Genomic DNA, 18,528 nt, shown 5'->3' on the forward strand with positions numbered 1-18,528 from the left:
CTGCCGGGTGCCCCTCACTCCCGACCCGCAGCCCCTGCTAGCCCAGCCCTGCCCCCCAGCTCTGCCGGGTGCCCCTCACTCCCGACCCGCAGCCCCTGCTAGCCCAGCCCTGCACCCCAGCTCTGCCGGGTGCCCCTCACTCCCGACCCGCAGCCCCTGCTAGCCCCGCCCTGGGCTTCCCCCCAGCTCTGCCGGGTGCCCCTCACTCCCGACCCGCAGCCCCCGCTAGCCCAGCCCTGGGCCCCCCCAGCTCTGCCGGGTGCCCCTCACTCCCGACCCGCAGCCCCTGCTAGCCCAGCCTGGGCCCCCCCCAGCTCTGCCGGGTGCCCCTCACTCCCGACCCGCAGCCCCTGCTAGCCCAGCCCTGGGCTCCCCCAGCTCTGCCGGGTGCCCCTCACTCCCGACCCGCAGCCCCTGCTAGCCCAGCCCTGGGCTCCCCCACCTCTGCCGGGTGCCCCTCACTCCCGACCCGCAGCCCCTGCTAGCCCAGCCCTGAGCTCCCCCCAGCTCTGCCGGGTGCCCCTCACTCCCGACCCGCAGCCCCTGCTAGCCCAGCCCTGAGCTCCCCCCAGCTCTGCCGGGTGCCCCTCACTCCCGACCCCCAGCCCTGCTAGCCCAGCCCTGCCCCCCAGCTCTGCCGGTGCCCCTCACTCCCGACCCGCAGCCCCTCCTAGACCTGGGCTCCCCCCAGCTCTGCCGGGTGCCCCTCACTCCCGACCCGCAGCCCCTCCTAGCCCAGCCCTCGGCTGCCCCCCAGCTCTGCCGGGTGCCCCTCACTCCCGACCCGCAGCCCTGCTAGCCCAGCCCTGGGCTTCCCCCCAGCTCTGCCGGGTGCCCCTCACTCCCGACTCGCAGCCCCTGCTAGCCCAGGGCTCCCCCCAGCTCTGACGGGTGCCCCTCACTCCCGACCCGCAGCCCCTGCTAGCCCAGCCTGGGCTCCCCCCAGCTCTGCCGGGTGCCCCTCACTCCCGACCCGCAGCCCCTGCTAGCCCAGCCCTGGGCTCCCCCCAGCTCTGCCGGGTGCCCCTCACTCCCGACCCGCAGCCCCTGCTAGCCCAGCCCTGGGCTCCCCCCAGCTCTGCCGGGGGCCCCTCACTCCCGACCCGCAGCCCCTGCTAGCCCAGCCCTGGGCCCCCCAGCTCTGCCGGGTGCCCCTCACTCCCGACCCGCAGCCCCTGCTAGCCCAGCCCTGGGCTCCCCCCACCTCTGCCGGGTGCCCCTCACTCCCGACCCGCAGCCCCTGCTAGCCCAGCCCTAGTCCCCCCAGCTCTGCCGGGTGCCCCTCACTCCCGACCCGCAGCCCCTGCTAGCCCAGCCCTGGGCCCCCCCCAGCTCTGCTGGGTGCCCCTCACTCCCGACCCGCAGCCCCTGCTAGCCCAGCCCTGGGCTCCCCCCAGCTCTGCCGGGTGTCCCTCACTCCCGACCCGCAGGCCCTGCTAGCCCAGCTCTGCCGGGTGCCCCTCACTCCCGACCCGCAGCCCCTCCTAGCCCAGCCCTGGGCCCCCCAGCTCTGCCGGGTGCCCCTCACTCCCGACCCGCAGCCCCTGCTAGCCCCGCCCTGGGACCCCCCAGCTCTGCCGGGTGCCCCTCACTCCCGACCCGCAGCCCCTGCTAGCCCCGCCCTGGGCCCCCCCCAGCTCTGCCGGGTGCCCCTCACTCCCGACCCGCAGCCCCTGCTAGCCCAGCCCTGGGCCTCCCCCCAGCTCTGCCGGGTGCCCCTCACTCCCGACCCGCAGCCCCTGCTAGCCCAGCCCTGGGCCTCCCCCCAGCTCTGCCGGGTGCCCCTCACTCCCGACCCGCAGCCCCTCCTAGCCCAGCCCTGGGCTGCCCCCCAGCTCTGCCGGGGGCCCCTCTCTCCCGACCCGCAGCCCCTGCTAGCCCAGCCCTGGGCTCCCCCCAGTTCTGACGGGTGCCCCTCACTCCCGACCCGCAGCCCCTGCTAGCCCAGCCCTGGGCCCCCCCCAGCTCTGCCGGGTGCCCCTCACTCCCGACCCGCAGCCCCTGCTAGCCCAGCCCTGGGCTCCCCCCAGCTCTGACGGGTGCCCCTCACTCCCGACACGCAGCCCCTGCTAGCCCAGCCCTGGGCTCCCCCCAGCTCTGACGGGTGCCCCTCACTCCCGACCCGCAGCCCCTGCTAGCCCAGCCCTGGGCCCCCCCCAGCTCTGCCGGGTGCCCCTCACTCCCGACCCGCAGCCCCTGCTAGCCCAGCCCTGGGCCCCCCCAGCTCTGCCGGGTGCCCCTCACTCCCGACCCGCAGCCCCTGCTAGCCCAGCCCTGGGCCCCCCCCAGCTCTGCCGGGTGCCCCTCACTCCCGACCCGCAGCCCCTGCTAGCCCAGCCCTGGGCTCCCCCAGCTCTGACGGGTGCCCCTCACTCCCGACCCGCAGCCCCTGCTAGCCCAGCTCTGCCGGGTGCCCCTCACTCCCGACCCGCAGCCCCTTCTAGCCCAGCCCTGGGCTTCCCCCAGCTTTGCCGGGTGCCCCTCACTCCCGACCCGCAGCCCCTGCTAGCCCAGCCCTGGGCTCCCCCAGCTCTGCCGGGTGCCCCTCACTCCCGACCCGCAGCCCCTGCTAGCCCAGCCCTGGGCTCCCCCCAGCTCTGCCGGGGGCCCCTCACTCCCGACCCGCAGCCCCTGCTAGCCCAGCCCTGGGCCCCCCAGCTCTGCCGGGTGCCCCTCACTCCCGACCCGCAGCCCCTGCTAGCCCAGCCCTGGGCTCCCCCCACCTCTGCCGGGTGCCCCTCACTCCCGACCCGCAGCCCCTGCTAGCCCAGCCCTAGTCCCCCCAGCTCTGCCGGGTGCCCCTCACTCCCGACCCGCAGCCCCTGCTAGCCCAGCCCTGGGCCCCCCCCAGCTCTGCTGGGTGCCCCTCACTCCCGACCCGCAGCCCCTGCTAGCCCCGCCCTCCCCCCAGCTCTGCTGGGTGCCCCTCACTCCCGACCCGCAGCCCCTGCTAGCCCAGCCCTGGGCTCCCCCCAGTTCTGACGGGTGCCCCTCACTCCCGACCCGTAGCCCCTGCTAGCCCCGCCCTGGCCCCCCCAGCTCTGCCGGGTGCCCCTCACTCCCGACCCGCAGCCCCTGCTAGCCCAGCCCTGGGGCCCCCCAGCTCTGCCGGGTGCCCCTCACTCCCGACCCGCAGCCCCTGCTAGCCCAGCCCTGGGCTCCCCCCAGTTCTGACGGGTGCCCCTCACTCCCGACCCGCAGCCCCTGCTAGCCCAGCCCTGGGCTCCCCCCAGTTCTGACGGGTGCCCCTCACTCCCGACCCGCAGCCCCAGCTAGCGCAGCCCTGGGCCGCCCCAGCTCTGCCGGGTGCCCCTCACTCCCGACCCGCAGCCCCTGCTAGCCCAGGCCTGGGCTCCCCCCAGCTCTGCCGGGTGCCCCTCACTCCCGACCCGCAGCCCCTGCTAGCCCAGCCCTGGGCTCCCCGCAGCTCTGCCGGGTGCCCCTCACTCCCGACCCGCAGCCCCTGCTAGCCCAGCCCTGCCCCCCAGCTCTGCCGGGTGCCCCTCACTCCCGACCCGCAGCCCCTGCTAGCCCAGCCCTGGGCTCCCCCCAGCTCTGCCGGGTGCCCCTCACTCCCGACCCGCAGCCTCTCCTAGCTCAGCCCTGGGCCCCCCAGCTCTGCCGGGTGCCCCTCACTCCCGACCCGCAGCCCCTGCTAGCCCAGCCCTGCCCCCCAGCTCTGCCGGGTGCCCCTCACTCCCGACCTGCAGCCCCTGCTAGCCCAGCCCTGGGCCCCCCCAGCTCTGCCGGGTGCCCCTCACTCCCGACCCGCAGCCCCTGCTAGCCCTGGGCTTCCCCCCAGCTCTGCCGGGTGCCCCTCACTCCCGACCCGCAGCCCCTGCTAGCCCAGCCCTGGGCCTCCCCCCAGCTCTGCCGGGTGCCCCTCACTCCCGACCCGCAGCCCCTCCTAGCCCAGCCCTGGGCTGCCCCCCAGCTCTGCCGGGGGCCCCTCTCTCCCGACCCGCAGCCCCTGCTAGCCCAGCCCTGGGCTCCCCCCAGTTCTGACGGGTGCCCCTCACTCCCGACCCGCAGCCCCTGCTAGCCCAGCCCTGGGCCCCCCCCAGCTCTGCCGGGTGCCCCTCACTCCCGACCCGCAGCCCCTGCTAGCCCAGCCCTGGGCTCCCCCCAGCTCTGACGGGTGCCCCTCACTCCCGACACGCAGCCCCTGCTAGCCCAGCCCTGGGCTCCCCCCAGCTCTGACGGGTGCCCCTCACTCCCGACCCGCAGCCCCTGCTAGCCCAGCCCTGGGCCCCCCCCAGCTCTGCCGGGTGCCCCTCACTCCCGACCCGCAGCCCCTGCTAGCCCAGCCCTGGGCCCCCCCAGCTCTGCCGGGTGCCCCTCACTCCCGACCCGCAGCCCCTGCTAGCCCAGCCCTGGGCCCCCCCCAGCTCTGCCGGGTGCCCCTCACTCCCGACCCGCAGCCCCTGCTAGCCCAGCCCTGGGCTCCCCCAGCTCTGACGGGTGCCCCTCACTCCCGACCCGCAGCCCCTGCTAGCCCAGCTCTGCCGGGTGCCCCTCACTCCCGACCCGCAGCCCCTTCTAGCCCAGCCCTGGGCTTCCCCCCAGCTTTGCCGGGTGCCCCTCACTCCCGACCCGCAGCCCCTGCTAGCCCAGCCCTGGGCTCCCCCCAGCTCTGCCGGGTGCCCCTCACTCCCGACCCGCAGCCCCTGCTAGCCCAGCCCTGGGCTCCCCCCAGCTCTGCCGGGGGCCCCTCACTCCCGACCCGCAGCCCCTGCTAGCCCAGCCCTGGGCCCCCCAGCTCTGCCGGGTGCCCCTCACTCCCGACCCGCAGCCCCTGCTAGCCCAGCCCTGGGCTCCCCCCACCTCTGCCGGGTGCCCCTCACTCCCGACCCGCAGCCCCTGCTAGCCCAGCCCTAGTCCCCCCAGCTCTGCCGGGTGCCCCTCACTCCCGACCCGCAGCCCCTGCTAGCCCAGCCCTGGGCCCCCCCCAGCTCTGCTGGGTGCCCCTCACTCCCGACCCGCAGCCCCTGCTAGCCCCGCCCTCCCCCCAGCTCTGCTGGGTGCCCCTCACTCCCGACCCGCAGCCCCTGCTAGCCCAGCCCTGGGCTCCCCCCAGTTCTGACGGGTGCCCCTCACTCCCGACCCGTAGCCCCTGCTAGCCCCGCCCTGGCCCCCCCAGCTCTGCCGGGTGCCCCTCACTCCCGACCCGCAGCCCCTGCTAGCCCAGCCCTGGGGCCCCCCAGCTCTGCCGGGTGCCCCTCACTCCCGACCCGCAGCCCCTGCTAGCCCAGCCCTGGGCTCCCCCCAGTTCTGACGGGTGCCCCTCACTCCCGACCCGCAGCCCCTGCTAGCCCAGCCCTGGGCTCCCCCCAGTTCTGACGGGTGCCCCTCACTCCCGACCCGCAGCCCCAGCTAGCGCAGCCCTGGGCCGCCCCAGCTCTGCCGGGTGCCCCTCACTCCCGACCCGCAGCCCCTGCTAGCCCAGGCCTGGGCTCCCCCCAGCTCTGCCGGGTGCCCCTCACTCCCGACCCGCAGCCCCTGCTAGCCCAGCCCTGGGCTCCCCGCAGCTCTGCCGGGTGCCCCTCACTCCCGACCCGCAGCCCCTGCTAGCCCAGCCCTGCCCCCCAGCTCTGCCGGGTGCCCCTCACTCCCGACCCGCAGCCCCTGCTAGCCCAGCCCTGGGCTCCCCCCAGCTCTGCCGGGTGCCCCTCACTCCCGACCCGCAGCCTCTCCTAGCTCAGCCCTGGGCCCCCCAGCTCTGCCGGGTGCCCCTCACTCCCGACCCGCAGCCCCTGCTAGCCCAGCCCTGCCCCCCAGCTCTGCCGGGTGCCCCTCACTCCCGACCTGCAGCCCCTGCTAGCCCAGCCCTGGGCCCCCCCAGCTCTGCCGGGTGCCCCTCACTCCCGACCCGCAGCCCCTGCTAGCCCTGGGCTTCCCCCCAGCTCTGCCGGGTGCCCCTCACTCCCGACCCGCAGCCCCTGCTAGCCCAGCCCTGGGCTCCCCCCAGCTCTGCCGGGTGTCCCTCACTCCCGACCCGCAGCCCTGCTAGCCGAGCCCTGGGCTCCCCCCCAGCTCTGCCGGGTGCCCCTCACTCCCGACCCGCAGCCCCTGCTAGCCCAGCCCTGGGCCCCCCCAGCTCTGCCGGGTGCCCCTCACTCCCGACCCGCAGCCCCTGCTAGCCCAGCCCTGGGCCCCCCCCAGCTCTGCCGGGTGCCCCTCACTCCCGACCCGCAGCCCCTGCTAGCCCAGCCCTGGGCTCCCCCCAGTTCTGACGGGTGCCCCTCACTCCCGACCCGCAGCCCCTGCTAGCCCAGCCCTGGGCCGCCCCAGCTGTGCCGGGTGCCCCTCACTCCCGACCCGCAGCCCCTGCTAGCCCAGGCCTGGGCTCCCCCCAGCTCTGCCGGGTGCCCCTCACTCCCGACCCGCAGCCCCTGCTAGCCCAGCCCTGGGCTCCCCGCAGCTCTGCCGGGTGCCCCTCACTCCCGACCCTCAGCCCCTGCTAGCCCAGCCCTGGGCTCCCCCCAGCTCTGCCGGGTGCCCCTCACTCCCGACCCGCAGCCTCTCCTAGCTCAGCCCTGGGCCCCCCAGCTCTGCCGGGTGCCCCTCACTCCCGACCCGCAGCCCCTGCTAGCCCAGCCCTGCCCCCCAGCTCTGCCGGGTGCCCCTCACTCCCGACCTGCAGCCCCTGCTAGCCCAGCCCTGGGCCCCCCCAGCTCTGCCGGGTGCCCCTCACTCCCGACCCGCAGCCCCTGCTAGCCCTGGGCTTCCCCCCAGCTCTGCTGGGTGCCCCTCACTCCCAACCCGCAGCCCCTGCTAGCCCAGCCCTGGGCTCCCCCCAGCTCTGCCGGGTGCCCCTCACTCCCGACACGCAGGCCCTGCTAGCCCAGCTCTGCCGGGTGCCCCTCACTCCCGACCCGCAGCCCCTGCTAGCCCCGCCCTGGGCCCCCCCCAGCTCTGCTGGGTGCCCCTCACTCCCGACCCGCAGCCCCTGCTAGCCCCGCCCTGGGCCCCCCCCAGCTCTGCTGGGTGCCCCTCACTCCCGACCCGCAGCCCCTCCTAGCCCAGCCCTGGGCTGCCCCCCAGCTCTGCTGGGTGCCCCTCACTCCTGTCACGGAGTGTGGGGGAGTCCAGGCCCTGCACCCCTCTTCCTGGGATCCACTGAGACTCTCAGCCAGCCAGTAAAACAGAAGGTTTATTGGACCACAGGAACACAGTCCACAACAGAGCTTGTGGGTACCCCCAGGACCCCTCAGTCACGTCCTTCTGGGGGAGCAGGGAGCTTAGACCCCAGCCCTGGGGTTCCCTGTGTTCCTCCCCCCAGCCCCAAACTGAAACTAACCCCCCCCCGCCGGTTCCCTGCTGCAGCCTCCGTCCACATTCCCGGGCAGAGGGGTCAGCCCCCCTCCCCGTCCTGGCTCAGGTGACAGGCTCTCAGGTCTCCCACCCCCACGTCAACACTCCCCCCTCCCTGCTGCGTCACATCCTCACACCCCCCCCCCGTCCGGGTCTAGGGGAGACGCCGGGACCCCCCCCACGGTCCGGGTCTAGGGGAGACGCCTTGACCCCCCCCCGTCCGGGTCTAGGGGAGACGCCGGGACCCCCCCCCGGTCCGGGTCTAGGGGGAGACGCCGTGGCCCCCCCCCCCGGGTCTAGGGGAGACGCCGTGGCCCCCCCCCCGGTCCGGGTCTAGGGGAGACGCCGGGACCCCCCCCCCGGTCCGGGTCTAGGGGAAACGCCGTGGCCCCCCCCGGTCCGGGTCTAGGGGAGACGCCCTGGCCCCCCCCGGTCCGGGTCTAGGGGAGACGCCGGGACCCCCCCCCCCGGTCCGGGTCTAGGGGAGACGCCGTGGCCCCCCCCCGGTCCGGGTCTAGGGGAGACGCCGGGACCCCCCCCCCGGTCCGGGTCTAGGGAGACGCCGTGGCCCCCCCCCGGTCCGGGTCTAGGGGAGACGCCGGGACCCCCCCGGTCCGGGTCTAGGGGAGACGCCGGGACCCCCCCGGTCCGGGTCTAGGGGAGACGCCGGGACCCCCCCCCGGTCCGGGTCTAGGGGAGACGCCGTGGCCCCCCCCGGTCCGGGTCTAGGGGAGACGCCGGGACCCCCCCCCGGTCCGGGTCTAGGGGAGACGCCGTGGCCCCCCCCGGTCCGGGTCTAGGGGAGACGCCGGGACCCCCCCCGGTCCGGGTCTAGGGGAGACGCCGGGACCCCCCCCCCCGGTCCGGGTCTAGGGGAGACGCCGTGGCCCCCCCCCCGGTCCGGGTCTAGGGGAGACGCCGGGACCCCCCCCCCGGTCCGGGTCTAGGGGAGACGCCGGGACCCCCCCCCGGTCCGGGTCTAGGGGAGACGCCGTGGGCCTGCTGTGGGGAGGGATTTCGGGGGGGCCCCTCCTGCCGGGAGGGGGGGGGGGGGGGCTGATCGCAAAGGCCGCCGCGCTGCTCCCCCCGCCCAGCCGGGGGGCGGAGTCACAGGGGGAGCCCAGGCCCCGCCCCCTCCCCCGGCCCCTCCCCCTGCCCCGCCCCCTCCCCGGCGGCGGGAAAACGGGGTTTGGTTCCATGAGGTCGGTTGGCCGCGCGGGGGGTAACGGGGGCGGGGGGGGGGCTGAGGGGGGTATATGGGGTTAGAGTGGGGGGGTCGCTGTGGGGGGGTATATGGGGTTAGAGTGGGGGGGGTGCAGTGGGGGGTCGCTGTGGGGGGGTATATGGGGTTAGAGTGGGGGGGGGTGCAGGGGGGGTATATGGGGTTAGAGTGGGGGGTCGCTGTGGGGGGGTATATGGGGTTAGAGTGGGGGGGGTGCAGTGGGGGGCATATGGGGTTAGAGTGGGGGGGGTGCAGGGGGGGTATATGGGGTTAGAGTGGGGGGGTGCAGTGGTTGGGTATATGGGGTTAGAGTGGGGGGTCGCTGTGGGGGGGTATATGGGGTTAGAGTGGGGGGGGTGCAGTGGGGGGCATATGGGGTTAGAGTGGGGGGGTGCAGTGGGGGGCATATGGGGTTAGAGTGGGGGGGTGCAGTGGGGGGGCATATGGGGTTAGAGTGGGGGGGGTGCAGTGGGGGGTCGCTGTGGGGGGGTATATGGGGTTAGAGTGGGGGGGTGCAGTGGGGGGCATATGGGGTTAGAGTGGGGGGGTGCAGTGGGGGGGCATATGGGGTTAGAGTGGGGGGGGTGCAGTGGGGGGTCGCTGTGGGGGGGTATATGGGGTTAGAGTGGGGGGGTGCAGTGGGGGGTCGCTGTGGGGGGGTATATGGGGTTAGAGTGGGGGGGGTGCAGTGGGGGGGTCGCTGTGGGGGGGTATATGGGGTTAGAGTGGGGGGGGTGCAGTGGGGGGTCGCTGTGGGGGGGTATATGGGGTTAGAGTGGGGGGGGTGCAGTGGTTGGGTATATGGGGTTAGAGTGGGGGGGTGCAGTGGGGGGCACTGTGTGGCTGTGTAGGGGTCCTGTGGGGGTTACAGTGGGCGGGGCGCTGTGTGGGGGGCGCTGTGGGGGGTCTCTGTGGGCGCTGTGGGGGGACGCAGTGGGGGGCTGCCCTCTGGCTGGACACTGACCCTGTTCTTCCCCCCCCCCAGGACCCCGCCATGGCGGTGCTGCACTACTTCCAGCGCCCCGGGGCGGAGGGTGGCCCTGTCTCCCTGCTGCGCTCGGCCCAGGCGGTGCTGGGGGGGCGTCCGCGCCCTGCACAGGGAGCTGTGCTACAGCGTCAGCTGGACAGGTACGGGCGGGGGGGGGCAACGAGGCCTCTTGGAGCCGCTGGTCCCGGGACCCCCAAAGGGTGGGGCCAGGCTGGGTCAGAGCCAAAGGGGCGTCCAGCCCAGCGTCCTGTCTTCCGGCAGCGGCCAGAGCCGGGCGCCCCCGGGGGAGCGGACGGGGCAGGGCCATGATCCAATGGTCCAGCACCCTCCCTCTCCCGTCAGCTCCCAGCTGCTCCTCTGCCTCTCCCTGCCTGGGGCAGCTCCTGGCTCAGCTGCTCAGCAGGGAGGGAGCCCAAACACATCCTGTAACTGAGCAATCTGGGGGGGGCCTGTAGCCCCGCATGCCCCGCCGCCCCCCCCCCCCACGCTTCAGCTGCGAGAAGGACCACCGGCTCGGTGCAGTGGCCAAGGCGGTCGGGTCGGTGTCTTGTCGACGACGCCCAGTACTAGTGCCCTGGCTCTGTGGTGACAAGTGCCCTAACCCAGGTGTGCCCGCGACAATGGTGCCGGCTCAGTCCGGACACCGTCCCCTCGGCCGGACAAAGAGGCCGTTCCGGTGACTTCGGCACAAACAAGTTACGCATTTCGCCCCAGACGTTGTTAGTTACCACCCTTCTCCTCCTACCTGCTGCTTTGAACCAACCATTCTCCTGTCAGCCCCCCCTTATCTTCGGAGGGGGTTGCCGTGTCCCTGTCCCCTCTCTTAGGAATGTGTTTGCGTCGCTCCTTGAGAACTCTGGGTGTTCTTGTTCCATCCCCTCTGGTCAGGCCTGTGCTTTCTTGGATAGCCAATGCCTAGTGTGGTGTTGTTTTGCCAAGGCCCGGCCTCCTCTGGTTCACAGCCTTTGGGTCACACTGTTAGTTAAGCCCAGGGCTCCAGCAAGGCCTAAAGTGGGTGACTGAGCCTCAAAATGGCAGGTGAATTTCAGTGCTGATCAATGCAAAGTAATGCACGCTGGAAAACATCACCCCAACTCTGCACGCAAAATGACGGGGTCTAAATTAGCTGTTACCACTCGAGAAAGAGATCGCGGAGCCATTGTGGCGAGTTCTCTGAAAACATCCCCTCGACGTGCCGCGGCCATCAAAAAGCGAACAGAACGTTAGGAACTGCTAGGAAAGTGATAAATAATAGGACAGAAAATATTGTATTTCCTCTCTATAAATCCATGGTATGCCCACACCTTGAGTATTGCGTGCGGTTCTGGTTGCCCCATCTTAAAAAAGGTAAAAAAATTGGAACTGGAAAAGGTACAGAGAAGGGCAGCAACAATGATGAAGGCTACGGAACAGCATCCATACAAGGGGAGATTAAAAAGACCGGGACTGTTCATCTTGGAAAAGAGACGACTAAGGAGGGATATGGTAGAGGGCTATAAACTCATGACTGGTATAGAGAACGTGACTGGAGAAGTGTCATTTACCTGTTCACTTAACACAAGAACCAGGGATCACCCAATCAAATTAACAGGCAGCAGGTTTAAAACAAACCAAAGGAAGTATTTCTTCCCCCAACACCCTGTCAACCTGTGGACCTCTTTGTCGGGGGTGTTGTGAAGGCCAAAAGTATAACTGGGTTCAACAAGGAATTAGCTACGTTCCTGGAGGACAGGCCCATCGATGGCTGTTACCCAGGTGATCAGGGTCACAACCCCACGCACTGAGTGTCCCTAGCCTCTGCCTGCCAGAAGCTGGGTCTGGACGACAGGGTGGGTCACTTGCTGATCGCCCTGTTCTGGTCATTCCCTCTGAAGCATCTGGTGCCGGCCGCTGTCAGAGACAGGACACTGGGCTAGACGCACCATTGGTCTGACCCAGTCTGGCCGTTCTTATGAGGCTGGGAGTGGGCATCATGTCCCATGGGGGCTCCCCTACCTGGCAGGACCCTCAGCCCCCTTGCCTGCTGGGTATCAGCCCCATTTCTCCCCTGCAGGTGCGTCGCCCCCCAATCCCCAGGAGACCCAGCTGCTGCACTGGCTCTTCGGCTGCCCCTTTGAATCCGGAGACGTTGCCACGGAGTCCTTCCTGTGCCCAGGGCCCACCGACCTGCTGGTGGAGATCGGGCCACGGTGCGTCTCAGGGCTCAGCAGGGGGCTCCGTGCCTTGGGGGCCGGGAGTTGAATCGGGGGTGCTGTGCCGCAGGGAGCGGGCCAGGGGCTCAGTAAGGGGTGCTCTCCGCTGGCAGACAGGGCTGGCCCCAGTGAGGGCTAGGGGGCGCTGTGCCGCAGGGAGCGGGGTGAGAGGCTTAGTGGAGGGTGCTGTGGAGTGGAGGGGCAGCTGTGGGGCTGGGGCTGTGTTTTCCGGGACTGTTAACCCTTTCCTGGCGCAGGCTGAACTTCTCCACGCCGTTCTCCACCAACGTGGTGTCCGTGTGCCGGGCCGCGGGGCTGGGCTGTGTTGACCGTGTCGAGTGCTCCCGCCGCTACCTGCTGCAGGTGAGGGGGGATGTGGGACCCCTGGGAACGGAGGGGATGACCCCTGGGGGATGGGTGGGGAGGTTCCGGCATTGTGGGGTTAATGGGGCTCTGGGGTGGGAGGCAGTTTCTGGGCTGCTTGCTCCCCCCCCCCGATGCCCCAGATCTACAGGTGGGGGTACGGGGGGCCTTGGTCTGTCTGTCTCCCCTTCCTGCTCCTGGTGATGGGGGGGATCCTAGTTCTCAGCCCCCCTCCACCCCCAGTGCCTATCCACAGCGGGGAGGGGCAGGAGGTTCCTGTTGTCACCCTCTCGGGGCGGGCGCTGGGTCCCCTTTCTCACCCAAGGGGAGGAGAGACAGCTCCCCATTCTCACCCCCATCCTCCCTGGCAGTGTGCCCGACACCCCACACCCCCTGAGGAGGCCGCCCTGGTGGCGGTGCTCAGTGACCGGATGACGGAGCAGCGCTATGAGGAGCCAATCCGCAGCTTCGCCTTGGCCACCCGCCGTGCCCCCACCTGGCATGTGGATGTGCTGGGGGGGGGCCGCACCGAGCTGGAGCGAGCCAACCAGGAGCTGGGTATGGGGGGCGGGGTGCTGAGTACCTGGACTAATGGGGGTGGTTGGGTATCATGGGAGTCAGGCTTGGGGGGCTAGGCTTGGGGGCTGGGTGTGGCGGGGGGGTGGGGAGCGGCTGAGCACACTGCAGAGGTTGGGGTGGGGCGTGTGGGGGGGAGGAGATGGACACCCAGGGGTTGAAGCTGGGGCTCTGCAAGATGAATGACTGGGGTGGGGTGGGAGCTGTGGCTGACGCAATGTCCCAAGCCCCTCAATGTCCTGTGTGGGGGGGAGGGTTCTGCCCACCATGGAGAGAGCTGGGGGTCAAAGGTCTCTTCTCCCCCCCTCATTCCACCCTTTCCCCCGCAGGCCTGGCCTTCGACTCTTGGGACCTGGATTTCTACACTGAGCTCTTCAAGAAATACGGGCGCAACCCGACCAGCGTGGAGTGCTTCGACCTGGCCCAGTCCAACAGGTACCGGCACCGAGTCCCCCCAGCCAGCCAGTCCCCTACCCTGGGGCCGGATGGGAGCCGGCACCCCCTCGAGGGGAGAGGCCCCGTGTCCCATTCCCAGCACCCCTGAGCCAGCCAGTCCCCCCAGCCAGCCAGTCCCCTGCCCTGGGGCCGGATGGGAGCCGGCGCCCCCTCGAGGGGAGAGGCCCCGTGTCCCATTCCCAGCACCCCTGAGCCAGCCAGTCCCCCCAGCCAGCCAGTCCCCTGCCCTGGGGCCGGATGGGAGCCGGCGCCCCCTCGAGGGGAGAGGCCCCGTGTCCCATTCCCAGCACCCCTGAGCCAGCCAGTCCCCCCAGCCAGCCAGTCCCCTGCCCTGGGGCCGGATGGGAGCCGGCGCCCCCTCGAGGGGAGAGGCCCCGTGTCCCATTCCCAGCACCCCTGAGCCAGCCTGCGGCTGGATCGGAGTCAACATCCCCTGGAGGGGAAAGACTCCAAGTCCCATTCCCCGCCCCTCTGATCCCTCTGACTCTGGGCCCGGTGCCCCAGCAGTGGGTGACTCTTCCTGTCTCACCCTCCAGGGGAGCCAGCGTTGCCTAGAGGGAAAGGCCCCGTGCCCCATTCCCTGCCCCTCTGAGCCAGCCAGTCCCTGCCCTGGGGCCGGATAGGAGCGGGCACCCCATTCCCTGCTTCTGCCAGCCCCTGCCCTGAGGCCGGATGGGAGTCGGCAACCCCTAGGGGGGAAAGGCCCTGTGCCCCATTTCCCTCCCCGCCCGAGCCAGCCAGTCCCTGCCCTGGGACCGGATGGGAGCCACACCCATCTTGAGGGAAAGGCCCCCCTATGTGCGTGTCTCACCCCCTATCCCTGCCCCCCAGCGAGCACAGCCGACACTGGTTCTTCAAAGGGCGCCTCCAGGTGGACGGGAAGGAGGTCTCGGAGTCGCTGTTCGAGTCCATCATGCGGACCCAGGAGAAGAGCAACCCCAACAACGTCATCAAGTTCTCGGACAACAGCAGGTGCCTGGGACCCCCATCCGTGGGGATGGGAATGGGGCTCGAGCTCATGGCCAGGGTTGGATTCAAACTCTCACTTCCTCTGGGCTAGGGATGGGGGTGGGGCTTTGTGGCTGGTGGCCATGGCTGGGATGCTCTCCCCCCGCCCCCTTGGGGCAGGGATGGGGGTGGGGCTCCGTGGTGACGGCGGGCCGTGGCCGGTTCTCTCCCCCCAGTGCCATCCAGGGCAGGGCCGTGTGTTCCCTCTGGCCCCGCGACCCGTCCCGCCCCAGCCGCTTCGAGAAGAGAAAGTCGACCCGGCATGTCATCTTCACTGCAGAGACCCACAACTTCCCCACGGGTCAGTGCGGGGGGCAGGGGGGCTGTGTGTGTGCAGGGGAATATATATGTATGGGGGGCTTCTATCCATGGGGCGGCGTGGCCAGGGGGTTGTGTGGCAGTCTGCAGGGGGGACATTGGGGGAAATCCAGGGGGGGCAGAGTGAATGTGGGGGGGTGAGAGGGTGTCCATGGGTCAGGGGTCTGTGGGGGGCGGGTGGCAGTACGTGGGGTTATGGGCTGTGGAGGGGTGGATGCTACACGCTTTCCCTGCTCTCCGTGCGCATGCCCCAGGCCATGAGGTGCAGGGGCCTCCTGTGTGGGGCGGCTGTGGGCCTGGCACTCTGGGGTGTGTGTTTTGGGGGGTACCTAGGAGGGGTGTCTCCTCGCTCTCACCCCCGTGTGCTCCCCAGGGGTGGCCCCATTCAGCGGCGCCGCAACGGGAACAGGCGGGCGGATCCGGGACGTGCAGTGCACGGGGCGTGGGGCCCACGTCATCGCCGGCACGGCGGGGTACAGCTTCGGAAACCTGCACATCCCTGGTGAGAGTAGGGGGGCCCCACTTCCCCCCAGCCACCTCCTCCTCCCCTTCCTCTGCCAGGCCCTGGGACCCCTTCCTCAGGCCCACCCTGCCCCCAACTGAAGTCACGGGGCCCTCCTGCCCCTGGGACCAGGCCCCAGGACACTCTTCCCCCAAACCGTGAGCCCCTCCTCCACCTGGCCATGAGCCACAGGACCCTCCACTTCCCACCCTTGGACCTCCCTTGACCTCATCTTCACACCCCAGATAACGAGACACCCCCCCCCCCCGCCCCGCCTGCGTGCCTAGCCATAGCCGCCCACCCCTGTGCCAGGCCTGCTCCCCAAGGGCTGCGACCGGAGCGTGCCCGGGACCTGCATGGCTCTGCCACAGGGCCTGGCTTTCCACGCTCCCTGCACCCACCCCAGGGTCTCCTGGCTTGCGGGGGGGTCTGTTTGCTGACTCAAAAGGATTCACCCCCCCCCATCAATCTCCTTCTAACCCTGCGGTTGCGAGGCAGGGTCTTCCCGGGTTACTCTCCACCCCCTCCGTCTCCCCTCCCGCCGTCCCCGCGGGGCACTGCCTGCTGGGCTCCCTGCTCTGGTCCTGGTCCCAGGGCGCTGCGGCTCGTCCACTCCCCGGCTTCGCCTGGGTTCAGAAGACGTCTTTCCTGCCGCCAACTGAGCCGTCCGGCTGCCTTTTGCGCCCCTTGGGGTTGGGGAGCCCGGCATCCAGGCTGGCACCCCCTGACCGTCTCTCCCTGCCCCCAGGCTACCCTCTGCCCTGGGAGGACCCGGCATTGCCCTACCCCAAGAACTACGCCCAGCCCCTGCAGGTGGCCCTCAGGGCCAGCGATGGCGCCTCTGACTACGGCAATAAGTTTGGGGAACCTGTCCTGGCTGGTGAGTGTTGGAGGGGCCATTCTGGGGGTTGGGGGGACCCATCCTGGCGGGTGGGGGCTGAGCTGAATCTTCACAGGGGCCTGCTCCCGAGAGTCACCCCATCAGCTGCCCTGTTGCTCCCCCCTCAGAAGGGGCACCTGCCTGGCCCTCGCCCGCCCTTCTGGGGCGGCCAGGAGGCTGTGGGTTCTAGTCTGTCCTTCGATGGTTGGGGACGCGGCGGGCTTGGGGAGCGCCTGGCAGGGAGGATGTGCCTGGCTCTGGGGTGGGGTTGGGGAGCGCCTGGCAGGGGGGACGCATCCGGCTCTAGGGCGGCCTTGGGGAACACTGGGCAGCGGAGGAAGGGGATGCGTCTTGCTCTGGTGGGGGGGATATAACAACCTGAGCAGGAGAAATGCCAAGCAGTAAAGGGCTGTGGTGCCCAGTGGGGAGAGGCTGGGGGGGGTGTCTCTGCTCTAACCCCCGCCAATCTCGGGCAGGGTTCGCCCGTTCCTTCGGCCAGCGGCTCCCCAACGGGCAGCGGCGCGAATGGATCAAGCCCATCATGTTCAGCGGGGGGATCGGCGCCATGGAGGACATTCACGTGCACAAGGAGCCCCCCGAGCCTGGTGAGTATGCCCCCACTCCGTGCCACTCCCTAGCAAACCCCCTCTGCCCCTTCCCCCCCACATCGTGCAGTTCCCCCACAGCCTAAGAACCTCCCTGCCCTGCCTCCCCCAGATCTAGGGTGACCAGATGTCCCGATTTTGTAGGGACCGTCCTGATTTTGGGGGGCTTTTTCTTATATAGGCTCCTATTACCCCTCACCCCCGTCCCAATTTTTCACACTTGCTGTCTGGTCACCCTACTCAGACCCCATGTTGACTGGGAGCAGCCATCTGGCCCCAGGGCTTCCCCCTCTTTGCGAAGGGGGGTGAGGGAGAGGCAGCGCCTTGCCATGGGGCTGGGGTGGGTTTTGTGGGGTCTTACTGTTCGCTCTCCCTCCAGGGATGCTGGTGGTCAAAGTGGGGGGCCCTGTGTACCGGATCGGAGTTGGGGGGAGTTCAGCCTCCTCCATCCAGGTGAGTGAGGAGGTGACCTGGGGGGCAGGGACGGGGGGTTTCCCTATGGGCGCTGGGGGGATGGAGGGTCAGTAGAACCCCACCCCCACCCACTGCCCATACTGCTCGACTTACATCCCTGACATGACTCCCCCTATTTTACCCCCCAGGGACACCCGCCCACTGCCCCCATACAGCCCTGCCCCCTTGTCACCCCCCCACAAGCCACAGTGCAGCCTACTTGGCCCCCTCCCACAGTGGGGCCTGCCCCCCTCAGCTCTGGCCTTGTGTTACCCCCACCCTGCCACATACCCCCTCCAACAGTGGGGCCCACGCAGCCCTCTCCCCCATGTCTGTAGTGGGGCCTCCCCGGCCTCCTATCCCTATGTGACCCCCAGGATGCCCCCAACTCGCTTCCCAACGAGGCCCACAGTCCTCTGTGCCCAGCGCTGCCTGGGCAGTGCCCCCACGTGCTCTCCCCAGCCTGAGAGCAGGGGCATTGGTGCTGTGTTCGATTGAGCCCTGTCCCCCCCAGAAGCAGGGGGACAATACCGGCGAGCTGGATTTGGGGGTGCTGCTGGGAGGATTAGGCTTGGGGGGTTGAGGCTTGTCCCAGAGTCCCTGGGCGATGCTCTGGAGCTGCTCCCCATGAAGCCAGGCAGGACTCTGGGGGAGTCGCCTTTCTGTGAGCAGCCTGTCTGCAGGACACACAGCTCCCCCGGCTCCACCTTCCTGGGTCTGACCTCGGAGCATTCAGCCTCCTCTGCCCCTCCCTGCGCTTCCCCCCAGCGAGTCCGCCCAGGCGGGCTCCTGGGGGAGCCAGAGGGTCCTGCCCCCCGACTCCGCAGTCAGACGGGACTCTCAGCCAGCCAGGAAAACAGAGGTTTATTAGACGACAGGGACATGGTCTAAAACAGAGCTTGCAGGTGCAGAGACCGGGACCCCTCAGCTGGGGCCATTTTGGGGGCCAGTGAGCCAGACAACCCCGTCTGCCCTTCACTCCATGTCCCAGCCAGCCCCAAACTGAAAATCCCCCCAGCCCCTCCTCCTCTGGGCTTTGTCCCTGTCCCCGGCCAGGAGGTCACCGGATTCCTTTGTTCTCCAACCCTTTAGCTCTCATCTTGCAGGGGGGAAGGGCCCAGGCCATCAGTGGCCAGGAAACAGGGTGTCGGCCATTCTCTGTGTCCAGACTCCTGCACACACCTGCCCTCTAGGGCTCTGCAATGATCATACACCCTTACCCCACCCCCTAGAGACTTAAGAACTGCCTAGGGGAAACTGAGGCACCCCCACACTATTCAGAGGAAACATTAAGAACAGTCCCTCTTCGTCACAAGGCTGTATCAGAAGATTTGTGTCAGGTGACTCCCCCCCCCCCCATTCTCCCGTCAGGTGCAGGGTGACAACGCCAGCGACCTGGATTTCGGGGCGGTGCAGCGGGGGGACCCCGAGATGGAGCAGAAGATGAACCGGGTGCTGCGGGGCTGTGTGGAGACAGGGAAGGCCAACCCCATCTGCAGCCTCCACGACCAGGGGGCTGGGGGCAATGGTGAGGGGGGGCAGGGCCGGGGGGGGCAGTGGTTCCAGGGTGGTGGGGTGGGGGATCAGTGCCTGGGTGGGGCGTAGTGGGGGGGCCCAGTGCCCCAGCAGTGGGTGACTCTTCCTGTCTCGC

The 18,528-nt window shown here is 70.1% G+C and overlaps 1 protein-coding gene across 1 annotated transcript in view; it reads left to right on the forward strand.

Annotated features, from left to right (window-relative positions):
• The window catches only part of LOC140904154 (phosphoribosylformylglycinamidine synthase), a 54,467-nt gene that overhangs the window by 21,167 nt on the left and 14,772 nt on the right, over window positions 1-18,528 (forward strand). The window contains 14 exon segments of the mRNA XM_078850820.1: window positions 8,298-8,516; window positions 9,522-9,611; window positions 9,613-9,664; window positions 11,578-11,713; window positions 11,974-12,079; window positions 12,451-12,637; window positions 12,985-13,090; window positions 13,943-14,083; window positions 14,296-14,420; window positions 14,811-14,939; window positions 15,688-15,819; window positions 16,296-16,424; window positions 16,804-16,877; window positions 18,249-18,405. Coding sequence (XP_078706946.1) covers window positions 8,298-8,516; window positions 9,522-9,611; window positions 9,613-9,664; window positions 11,578-11,713; window positions 11,974-12,079; window positions 12,451-12,637; window positions 12,985-13,090; window positions 13,943-14,083; window positions 14,296-14,420; window positions 14,811-14,939; window positions 15,688-15,819; window positions 16,296-16,424; window positions 16,804-16,877; window positions 18,249-18,405 — 1,783 coding nt within the window.

This window comes from Lepidochelys kempii, chromosome 28 (assembly GCF_965140285.1).
Source record: "Lepidochelys kempii isolate rLepKem1 chromosome 28, rLepKem1.hap1, whole genome shotgun sequence".
Lineage (NCBI taxonomy): Eukaryota > Metazoa > Chordata > Testudines > Cheloniidae > Lepidochelys > Lepidochelys kempii.